The sequence below is a fragment of the Aquila chrysaetos genome, chromosome 3 (genome assembly GCF_900496995.4).
Source record: "Aquila chrysaetos chrysaetos chromosome 3, bAquChr1.4, whole genome shotgun sequence".
NCBI lineage: Eukaryota > Metazoa > Chordata > Aves > Accipitriformes > Accipitridae > Aquila > Aquila chrysaetos.
Genome location: NC_044006.1, coordinates 62,755,867 through 62,767,957, shown reverse-complemented (window position 1 = coordinate 62,767,957; position 12,091 = coordinate 62,755,867). Strand labels below are relative to the sequence as shown.

The following is a 12,091-nucleotide window of genomic DNA, read 5'->3' as shown; positions in this document are numbered from 1 at the left end:
ATCCTTTTATAAGTAATTTAATGTGATTATTTTGAAAAAGCAAGTCCTTACCCTCCTGTCTCCTCCCCTAGGCATCCGAAACCATTTGGGTTAAAGAGAATCTTATCCAGGCAATCATAACTCTCAATCTAAATACCTTACTGCAGGATAATAGGGTTTTCCTTTTCTTACACAAGAGCTGGACAGGTGGTATAGTACTGTCAGTGCAATAGGAAGAGTGAATGTTTACATCTTGTATTTATTCTAATTCCTTGGTGGCTCTCAATATGCTGGTTGGTTGCAAAACCAGCAGTAAGCTGTTGCACAAGAAATCAAATATCTATCTGCCAATGGAGAGCATTATTACAATAGGCCAGTCTTAGTTACTGCCTTGGAGAGGACTACAGCAAAAAGGACAGTTCTGAAGACTAAATGCAGAATAAAACCAAGGCTATTTTCACGCCCTTGGGTGATATCAGGAATCTGAAAGCTTGCACTGTTAAGGTGTACAAGTGGTATGTCCAAGTCTTGTTTGCATGAATTAGATTCTACTTATAGTTTGATTTTTCTCTTCTTTAGTATAATGCTTCACCACAGCAGCAGAGAGATATAATAAAGAGTAGGAGTCTGGACAGGAGGCTACAAGAACCAATAGTTTTAACAAAATGGAGGCACAGCACGATTGTGTTGGACACCAATGATAAGGTAGGAGCAAGTTAAACAGCATGCTGGAATACCAACTATTTCTGATGTGTGAAGTATTTGATCTAACAAATGAGTATGCATGAATTACTGAAATATCATTTTTCTTATCTTCTGTTGTATCATTGTGTATAACATTCAGTGAAACCAAGGGCTGTTTGGTAACTTTACTACTGTTATTTTGTGAGTAGTAGCTCTTTTCTTGTTATCCTTGAAGTATTTTAACTAGTGTTAGTTCAGGGTTTGGCGTGTACAGCCATTTCACTTATAATTGGGAATCTCCCAATTCAGTTTAGGCTATGGAGTGTAATTAGGGTATGAATTCAAGAATTATGGATGTGGGTGAGGTTCTCATGTAAGGTGTAGTGATGTTTCACGCCCAAATGTTTTTAGCTGTAGGAAACACCAAGTAGGAATACACTTGAAAGATTTCAGATGAATAACTGAAATACTCACAGAATTGAAATAAAATAAAAGTTGCCCTTGCTAAAGTAAAAACTGTGACTTAAAGATGTAAATAGTAGATTTTATATAGTGGATTTATCCCTTTAATGGCTATTCCATTGATCTCCACTGTAATATGGCAAGGAAAGACGAAAAGCTGTGTGTGGTTACAGCAGGGTTGTAATCTTGTTATTGAAGGACAGGGGACAGTACTGAAAAGTACTGAAATGCTGGGCTTTGATCCTGTCCAGAGCTGAGCTGGGTGTTTAGTCTGAAAAGAGCTGCAGGTCAGTAACAACAAAAGCTGTTTTCTGCCTGTTCTTAGGGCGTGTTCTTGATAGTCTGTTTTGGACTGTACAGTAACAGATGCTGTTTAGGCCAACAAGGAGACACAGCCTCTCCCTTGCTCTCCCTCTGCCTGTCTCTGGGTTGATTTTTGTCCCAGCCGTTTCTGCTTGTGCTGCCTGTGGGTGAGGAGAGTTGATGTGAGCTAGGCGGGGAGAACTGAAACGGGTGTTGCAGGGTGGTGACTTGCTGGTTTCGGTAACTTTGCAGCAGTCCATCCCAAGATTCATGGAAACTGAAATACTTTGTAATGCTGAAGACTTAGCACAGAGTACTGAGAATGAGATACCAGGAAACGTCATTGTAAGCTCCCTTTTTCTAAGGATACAGGGAAAAATGAAATGAATGTAGGTTTGGAAGTATGGAGAAAAGCCTATAAGTGGGCCTGTGTAATTGCATATGTTAAAGATAAACTTAAATGGACAAAACACAGTAGTTGTAATGAAAATGGATCTGCTGCCCAGAATGTTACTTGCTTGACCTTTTGTTTCCGGTATGTTTTAATGGCTTTCCTTGTTGAAATGGAGTATAGGAGAGTGGGTTGTCATGAGTTGACTTAGTTCCTCAGGGTAGGATTTATTGGATTTGATGTTAAGCTTTTGAGCTGTCAGTTTAGAATATATCATAAGTGGTGCTGAGGAGGCAGTGGACCATGCTTGGCTGGAAACCTTGCACCTGTACACGTTAGTTTAGCCTGAGCGATTCTGAGGTCCCTCTACTGCTCGTTTCCCCTCCCAACTCCTTCTTACGCATCCTTCTGTACTGAGTGTGTTGTGGCACTGCATGAGAGAGAGCCTAGACGGAGTCCTAATAAATCAAAGCTGAGTGGACTCTTCTAGTCTCATGTGCGATTTACGCTTCACAGATATGAACAATTCTGTTGGAGATAGCTTAAAGTTTTTGGCATCATTTTTAAAGGAAGACTTATCTCTTTATTTTTTGGTGTAAGATTTACTTCTGTTTTGGAACAACGTCTATGTAGTGCTGCACTGAATGAAGAAGCTCTTGTAGAACATTGAATACGTGGGCTGTTTACTTTTCTTCAAGACCCGATGTTCAAATACCAAGACCTTAAACCTAGTGAAGCAAACATGGAAGTGTACAAATGCCTAGTGTGATAACCAAAAGAAACTGTATATATGAGCCACATTTGTAAAGTTTAAGTCAGTAGCTTAAAGTTCCTTTAACAGCTTCAAAAGATGCAGCATGTGTTTTTTAATGGTAAGGAGACTATGTAGCTCATATAAAGTGCAATGTTAATGCTTGGAGAAAATTAAAAATGTGTAGTGGAGCAATAAACTAGTGTTTTGTGGAAAGAAAATTTGTTTACTGCATTGATGTACCCATTTTATTACAACTGGCAGGTACACCGTTATGTATTCTGCTTTATATTAGTATGTGGAAAGGGAATAGTTCATGACCATAAATACTGGATTTCTTGTTTGAGAGTTGCTTAGTGTGTGAAAGCTATCTCAAATTCAGAATGAAATAGAAAGAAAAACAACTGGTATTTGTCTGGATAGGCACATCAACCCCAAGTTAGCTTTTTTAGCCAACTCCTAGGGAAGCTATTTTCTTTTTATCTTCCTTATTTGTTTTTCCTGGAAAAACAACACAACTCAATTCTGTGAAAATAGGCCAGTCAAAAGAGTGCTGGAAATGTGTCGGTGAAAGTATGGGTTGCCATGGCTGATGAGAATTTGATGATACCAAATGTACTTGTTAACTGTTTATTGGCTGTAGCACGTATCTGTATGTAGCCATCAGCTAAAAAATTTGATAAGCAGGGGAAAAAATACCTTCCTGGGAGGGACAACATTGACTTCCTGAATTTTGAACATCCCCCCCCCCCCCCCCCCCCCCCCGCCCGCCCTGCCCCAACATCTGAAAATATGGAACATTTAGGCTGTTCTTAGGATTGCTAATATTGTCTGTTACTATGCTACTAAAAGAACTAGTGGGCCACTTCTGTAGGTAGATTTACAAGTGAATTTTAAAGCATGGGTGTGCAGAGAGTTATCTAATGCAGGAAAAGCAAACTGAATTTGGGAGAGGTATCAAGGGGATTAAAAAGCGGGAGGGGGAGAAAAGTGTTAACATTAACAGAGAACAAATGATGTTTTTCTTCTGTTTGAAATTCTTCACCAGATTTTTAAGCAGTGTATTTGTGCAAAGCAATCATTACATCAGAGGAAATGCACATGCCTTTTTTTTGTTCCAGATGGGCAATTTTTCTAGTTTTCAGAGATTTACTACTCTGTTTTGGTCCATAGTTAATGTCTAGTTTAAAACAAAAACCTGAATCTCTAGAAATTTTCAGTGCTTGATTATAAGGAAATTAATGATCATGACTCACAAAAATTAATAGAGTTGGTATATGATTTTCTACATGTATAACAATTTATTGTATTAATTTTATATTTACTAACCACACAGAGGCATAATCTGTTCTTTAAAATCTTGGTAATTATATATGGTGCCCTGTAATAAGTTAGTATTATAAATGTGCTTCATAATTTGATAGCAATGTCATACAAAAAAAATCTGTCCCTCAATAAGGATGAAAGCTTTGCTTTAAGCTGATACTGTATGTATTAACTTTTTTTTTTCAAATGGATGCGTGCTAATTAACCCAGTTTGAGTGTTGTTTGTAAATCTTGTAAGAACCCTGTTTAGTAAGCAGGTTTATAATATAACCATCTGAGAATATAATGAATGCTTAAAAAAAAGTTGGGGTTTTTTTTTTTGGTAATGTGTGAGTGTGCATAGAGAGAGAGAGAAAATATCTTTAGAGGTAAAAAAAATTAGAAGAATTATAAGAAAGGTAATAACTTATGTTGCCTATTTGAATTTCATAGGAATCATCAACTGCTTCTAAGGCCAGTTTTCCTGAAAATGAGTCGTCTCCTTCTTCACCAAAGCATCAAGCCACAGTCAGTATGCAAAGTGTTTAAATAGATAAGTAGATGTTGTAGAAACTGGGCTATTCATGATTAGAGAATTGAGGGTAAGCCTGCTTGTTATTGAGAAAAATAATGGGATAAAACTATTATGAAGGCATTACATTTTAAAAGGAATGCATTGTATCCAACTGTGCTTTCAGAAAAAAGGTAAATGTCTTTGGTTTAAATACAGCTTGGCAATAGGAGATTAAGTTAAAAATTCACAATGGAATAAAATTATGTCAAATTATGTAGAATTTGGTTTACTTCCTCCAACAGTCATGTCTTCTCACCTAGCAACTTGGAAGGTAAAAACAGAAACAAACTCCCCCCTCTCTGCAGAATCTCTCACTGTCAGTAGTCAGTAATAGTTTGTAGTATTTCATATCTTTATTTTTTACTTGTCTTTTCAAGGAGACTGAAACACATAGAGGATCTGACATAAATAAACTATGTCTTTTTGATTTAGTAGAATAACTACTGGGAAGAAAACTTAAGCTTGTTAAACTTGTTATGAATGTTTAATAGATTTTTTTGCTTCAGTTTATACTTTAAATGTGATCATTGCTTTCTAAACAGTGGGAAATAATTCGAAAAATGAAGCTTTTATCTTTTTTTTTAAATTTTGGAAATGTACTATAGTAGCATTGAAATATGTGCCTTGATCAATTTTAGCAGCCCTTTAGTAGGTAGCTCAGGGCATCAAAGGCACAACTTCTATTTCATTCTTACTCTGCACACAGAGGAATGGTTCTCTGGCTTATTCATGCTAATCCATTCTTACAACTCTTCAAACGGTTTTCCACAATAAAATAGACATTGTTTATTAAGCAAGCATAGCTGATAGCCTTACACACAAGCAATTATTGCTGCATGTATTCTAATTTCTTTAAATATGGCTCAAACTTTGCATTATTAAAATTGTATTTTGTAGAAGAGCTCACTGCTGCTTTAGATAAATGCAGCTTATTTTTTTATATTTCTTTAGCTGTCCCCTGAGATTTAAATATTAGAAAGCAAGCTGGTGAATTTTTGTGTATTTTGGTCCTTAACTTGCTTTCCACTTCCTTTTCCCCAATTACATTAATTTTCCCATTAGTACCCCCTAGTGTTGCTGCGAAGTAGGGCATTACGATGCTTTGTCTGAATAATTCTTTGGAGCATTCCCACCGGTTCCTCCATGAGTAATTTATTAAAACCATAATTTATTTGAGAAAGTAGGCATGGGTTGCTCAGTCACTGTGAAAGATGGTGACAGGCCGTTCTACTCACTAAAGCCAAAGGTTTGTTACAAGGGTGCAATGCACAGGACTGTTAGTGGTGGTCTGCGTGGATCACAAATAAAGAGATCTAAGGAATGGGCTAATTTTTTTTTTTTTTTTTTTTTTTTTTTTGCGGGGGGGAGCAGGGAAGTGACTCATTTTTTCTATTGAATGTATCAGTTTTGGAAAATAATGTATATATCACTGGCTTGAGAAAATATTCCAGCACAATGGAGAGATTAAATTAAGTAAGAGTAGCAGTTACCATTGGACTGAAATAACATCTGAACCACCAGCTATACACTATCATCCTTGAAAACACGTCTTTTTTTCTATTTTATGTGCAGTGCTTGAAATATGCAGGTAGAATTTTTAAGGTTTGTGAAAAACAGATCTATGTCTTTGGTAAGAGTGTTGTCACAGTATCCCAGCAAAAAATTTCTATTCGATACTGTGTTTTGCAGTTATGGGCCACTTAAATTTGAGATTGAGGAGAATGCTGAAGAGAATATATCTTCTATTTTGATTGGATCTAGAATTGAGGACGTTTTCGTTATGATAAAACTAATTTGGATCCTTTCCCTAGTTGATTGTTTCAACTAATAGCTTAGTTCTTAAATTAGGAACTGTTACAAGCTGATACTGAAAAGGAATTCACTTAAAAAAAATAATTTAACATTTCTTTAGCACCATTCGTTGGTGGGACAAGGACAGGAGAAAATGATAGAATGTTACTCATATTGAGAGTCACAAATGGTATAAATCAATGGTTTTCCTTTTAATCTCAGAATGTTTTTTCAAACATTCCTTTATATTTTATTATTTTTGTATAGAAACTAGAAATATTCACTCTAAATATTTGAAACATGCAAATACACTTCTTGTTCAGCGGTGTGTTTTCCACCATTTACTGACTGATCTCCAAATTTGTCCAGAGGCATACCAATATAAATGATTTTCATCAGCAAGACAGAACTAAGTAGTTTAAAATTCTAATATTTTGCTTGGGGATAGGAAAAAATAGGACATCAAAGAAATGTTTCACTCATCTGTTTTTTTTAAATGAATATGTTAATATTCTTATGCATTTCAACCATGTTGTATTAAAATATGCAATTATGTTAAAATAACTTGGAAGAATTTTGTCAGAGAGTTTAGGCTGGCTGTTTGTCATCCATCTCCTTTTTTAGTAAAGAACACAAACACAAATGTGCTATTACACAAATTATTATAAATTTATGTTTAAAATTTCTACTGTCTAGTACCACAAATGATTTAGTTTGGCTTGTTCGAAAAACATAGGCCTTGAAGAAGGAAAGCTTTTTACCCTCTGAATGGTAATGAGTACTTTCCCAAAGGAATTTTGATTTTGTTGATCTCTGCTTATTTGAATATACTTAAGACAGTTTCTTGAAGTTATAACATGGGTAAAGATGACTGATTGCCAGAAATGGATTATTTGGGGGATTGAATTCAGTGCTGTGATGGCAATAGAAGCAGATTTTCTTTTATTTTTATTCTGTCTTACTCTATCTTACAGGGTCAAGAGAAGTATGGGTTGTTGAATGTGACAAAAATTACAGAAAATGGGAAAAAAGTTCGGTAAGTCTTGGACTTCTAGAAGTGCATAAGTGTCTGTGTAAGGTATCTGACTTTTATATTGGGACAGCGTACTGGGTGTTGCAATTTCTTACTTTCTGTCTGATTTTGCCTTAGACATTTTCCTGTAGGACACAGTGTTTCCTTATCCCAAAGTATGTGTTTCTCCCAGTGTGCTAAAGATAACGGACTTCAGGGAGCCAGAGGCTCGTGTATGCCAGGGCTCCACACAGGGCAGTGATTTCGTGGAAGTGTACTGATGAGAGACAGCTTTTAAAAATGGGATTGATGTATTTATTTAAGAGAAAACCTGTATAGGTTATAGCCTGTCTTGTTCCTTGGATAGAATCGGTGTAAGAGGGGCTTTCAGACTTTCACTTCATCTCCTTTAATTTCCAAAGAGTGTACATGTCATGTGCTCCCTAATTCTTCCTTCACTCTGCTTGTGAAGGGTTTGAAGCAGAATGTATCACCCAATGTTGGTCTCCCTGGAGGAGACGAATGACCTCATTTCTAACTTCTTTTTTCTGCCTCACAGGCAGGCATTTACATTATAAATCATAACGTATAATCAAGTAATGCTGTCTAACTTACATTTCTGGTGTTTTGCTAAGAGTCAGTGTTAAATACTGCATAAGTGTGGCACATCCTCAGATTTAATTTAGGTTTAATTTTTACTTTTTTTTTAAACTTTTAAAAATTTAATCTTTTAGGTCTAATACTGTTATATCTAGCTCAGTGTTTCCCAGATTTTTGATATATGAAGCATGCTTTTCCTGAAGATTAAATAGTCAGCACCCAGCTGATATTCCAGAGCCACCCTGACCTAGTACAGTGCAGCTTGGTAGCATATATGACCCCCAATTTGGTTCCTTAGACCTGTTCCTAAGAGCTTGGTAGGAAAGAGTGGACAGTGGCTCATGTAAGCTGCTACTGGCACAATATACTCTCACCATTTATGTTGCATCTGTTGGAATCATTGATCTGGATTACTGTACAGGAAGATGCAACGTGGCCATCCTATCCCTTTAAGAGCTGTTGAATAATAATTCATGTTTGAGCAATGGGAATAGATTGTCAGGGCTTGTCAAGACTTATTTTTTTTAACCTCAGGAAGATGGGTACCCAGGCATAAAAGCAAATAGACAGCTGGAACAACTAATTTGTTCTTTTTCTGCATTTTTTTTTTTTAGATGTGTAGCAAATATTTTATTGCCAATATAAATGAGCTTATTACATAATTGGGGACGCTTGCATCCCAGTTAGATGTGATCAATCAGTTTCAGAATTATGCAGTACTTTGACATAATCTATTAAGTAAACAGTAGGCTGAGTGTTCCAGATTAGCCCCTTTGAAATTATAATTGTATGGTGTTTCTCCTGGTGAACTGCTTTCACTACTAATTAGCTCTCTTTGATTTAGTCTTTGATGGTCAGGCTGGGACTGTTAACATATGTTCCCTTCTACAAATATGATAGCAATTAAGACTTACTGATGGCACTAATGACCATATATATAGTTAAGTATATTAACATACAGGTCAGCTGGGCTACAATGATCGACAACTTAAATATCTACTTTCAAAGTAAATTTATCCTATGTTTGTTTACAAATATTTACAGAAAGAATTGGATGTCATCATGGGCAGTGTTACAAGGTTCATCACTGCTGTTCACTAAAACCCAAGGAAGTGGAACTGGCTGGGTAAGCTCAGGAACAACCCCCACCCTCATATAAGTGTTAATCACAAAGCACAATATATTAAAGCCTTCTTATTTGTAGGGCTTAAATACTGATATGCATGCATAATTTAGAAAAGATAAATGTGTGTAAGTTAGCAGGAAAGTAATTTAATGTAACAATTATGATGTAGAATGAGAAGAAAACCAGTTCTACTTTCTTATATTTCAGAAACATTTTATATGTGATAAGTAAGAAACTGATAAAGAGGTATTCAGGTGCCCTGTAAGCTTGAAATTTTTGTTCCAGGCCAAATATTTTTGTGTTCCTTACTAATGCGTTTGTCTAAACTGTTTGTTTGTTTTACCATTCTTGGTTATTTTTTTTCATAAACTTCAGGTAATTTTGAATGTGATACATGTAATAAAGAAAATAGTCTGAAACTTGGCTTGTTGTGTTGGACTATTTGAATAAGGTAGTATTGTTGTCTTATTTAGTCTTTGCCTTGCTGGATTCCATATTTTGTTTTAAATCTGCATAGTGCATGACAAATATTTGTATCTATTTTGATGTCTGATGAAGACCTAAAGAGAAACATCACACTGAAGATGATGAAGATTATTCAATTTTTATATCACCTCTAGTTTATTAGTACTATAATTAAATTGGCTATATCTATCCAGCTGCATTCCTACATTAATAGGTATAGAAATGGTTCTTTTATCTACAGCTTGCTTACCTACTTTTGGAGATCTGACATTAAACTCTGTGGATCTCCTATAATAACTAAAGAGAGGTCAGATTCAGTATTTGTTATTCCAGTGTATTGTCATGCAAATTCCAGCAAAATTGCATCTTACAGGTATATGCTATCTTGCTTCTCTTTGCTGATCTTTCTACTTGGCTCACTTTCTCCTGCTGCGCTTCTTTTTGGGTAGTGAATTGGTATTGACTATTCTAAAACATTAAGTTCATTTCAGAGCTGTAAACATCATCCTTTTTGCCTTTCTGTTGCTGTAGAAGGGGTGGTTGGAAGAAAATGGGTGAGGATGGATAAATAATATTTGGGGTAGAGGAGAATGGAAAGAGTGAAGTTGGGCAAGTTGGTCAAGCAGAAGGAAAAAAGAAGGGAAGGAAAAAGAATAGAAATTAAAGGCATGAGATAAGGTAAATTACGCTGTCTGGTAGGAATTGGACTTGGTGACTCCTGCAATTTACTTTTATAGTAAAGGATCCAAAAAGTACTTTAGTTTTACATATGCATGTCTGGAAAGTATAACATTTCGCCTGAGTAACTAATCAAGTTCCAAAATCTCAGTTACAGCTACTAATACTCCAAATGTAGCTGTAGTTCAAAAACCACATTATTTTAACTATACAGTGATATCATTAAAAGACACAGTGCTAAACTAAGATACTCTTTATGAATGTATGATATTGTTATGAATGAATGTGTGTCTAAATGAATTATCCATAAAAGGTAATCATGCAACTCTGCTTATTGCTTAGGGATACTAGTCTATAAGTTATGTTACACCTTCCAAATACAGTCATTAGGGAAAAAAAAAAGGCATAAATGCTTTTGAAATTTAAGTGGAGCAAAAGTATCATAGTGACAATATTTCTATGTGACACTCTTGGGTATGTGTACTGTGAAGTATTGGAGTAAGGTCAGCAAAATAAATATCAACAGTATGAACAGAATAAAGTGAAGCTGGAAATATTGAGAGAGAAGCTCTTTCAAAGACTTTGTGTTGTATACCTGCATACTTGAGGTTGGCTTTGTAAATATGTAATTAAATATTCAGCACACACTCTTTTTGCTTTCTGTGTAGGAATTTTTTTGGGGGGGGCGTTAAAAATTCCACCTCCCTTCTCAAACTTTGATCTGTGTCAGTATTTTAATAAGGTGAAGTCAAGTCTTAACAGTTTGACATAAAATAAGAATTACATTTCTTCTTCATCTTAGGAGAAGAATATCTGTTTAGCATTTGTCTAGTGATTGATATAACCATATCTTTTTTTTTTTTTTTGGTGCATTGTTTTGTGACTTCATCACTTTTCTTCCTTTTTCTCATCAAGTCATTTTGCCAAGGGGGCTCAATTCCTGAGCTCTTGCTCTCGCTGCTTTCTTCTTGGAAAAATGCTCTCAGTCGTCGACCTGCTGTCACCTATGTAAACTCTGACCAAGTTTCAGCTATCACTGTATGTGTTCTTGTTGCATGCCTCTTGTCACTGTAAGGCTATTTACCACTAATCTTGAAAGTAAATCTGAATTTTCCAAAGATTTAAGTTTTGTCACTTCATATAACACCTTGTGTATCCTGTTTGCTGTTTTCTGAAAGTCATCCAAGATGTGAATTAACACAAGTGATTGCAATAATCCTGTAATTGTTCTAATGGAAGGAAGTAGAAAGACTATCTGGTTCATCAGTGCCAGAATTACAATCCCAAATTTGCCTACTGTTTGAACCAGTAGTGTCTTGACTAATAAACAGCATGATATGGTGGTCAGTTTTTTTAACAGATATTTTATGTCTAATTCTTTCTAACATAACTAATTTAGGATGTTTGTAAGGTGCCTATGATGCCTTTGATACAATGATGAACATGTTATTGGTTAATTCTAGCTATAATTGGAATACCCCAAAAATGTAAATGTTACGCATAAAAAGCTGAAAGGAAAAGAGATCAAGGATGTTCTGGCTGTATGCCACATACAGAAAGCTGATGTAAATTTGTAGGACTCCATATATAATTTAAGCATCTGTAGTTAGTCATGTTTTGAAGTGTAGATGCCAAGCATAGAAGCGCTGCTTATGAGAAACTGAAAAAATGTTGGTAGCTGATATGGTAGCTTGTTGCTCAAGGTGGATGAGGAGGAATTTTTAATGATACTAGTGTTAGAAGAAACAAACAGGCTTGACTGGTTGTATAATTGGTTTTTAATATTGCTTTCTCAGCACTCTTATCAAACTAAAGCTTTCATGGAAAAAATCATATGCTGACGACATTAAAAGCAATGTTTCAATAATTTGACTTCTTGATGATTTGAAAGTGTCAGTGATGTTTAAAACTATTTTGGTATCTTGGCTTGTATTTCCTGAAGAGTGGAGAGAGAGCTATGTATTTTGAGA

The 12,091-nt window shown here is 35.5% G+C and overlaps 1 protein-coding gene across 10 annotated transcripts in view; it reads left to right on the top strand.

The window, feature by feature from the left end:
* ARHGAP12 (Rho GTPase activating protein 12) overlaps positions 1-12,091 on the top strand; it is a 103,348-nt gene that overhangs the window by 73,384 nt on the left and 17,873 nt on the right. For 8 of the 10 annotated variants that reach the window (XM_041122289.1, XM_041122291.1, XM_041122288.1 and 5 more), the window contains 4 exons: positions 559-684; positions 4,329-4,403; positions 7,215-7,276; positions 8,897-8,978. In XM_041122289.1, the coding sequence (XP_040978223.1) occupies positions 559-684; positions 4,329-4,403; positions 7,215-7,276; positions 8,897-8,978 (345 nt within the window). The remainder of the gene's footprint in view (positions 1-558; positions 685-4,328; positions 4,404-7,214; positions 7,277-8,896; positions 8,979-12,091) is intronic. The other 2 variants (XM_041122293.1, XM_041122292.1) reach the window with 1 other exon arrangement.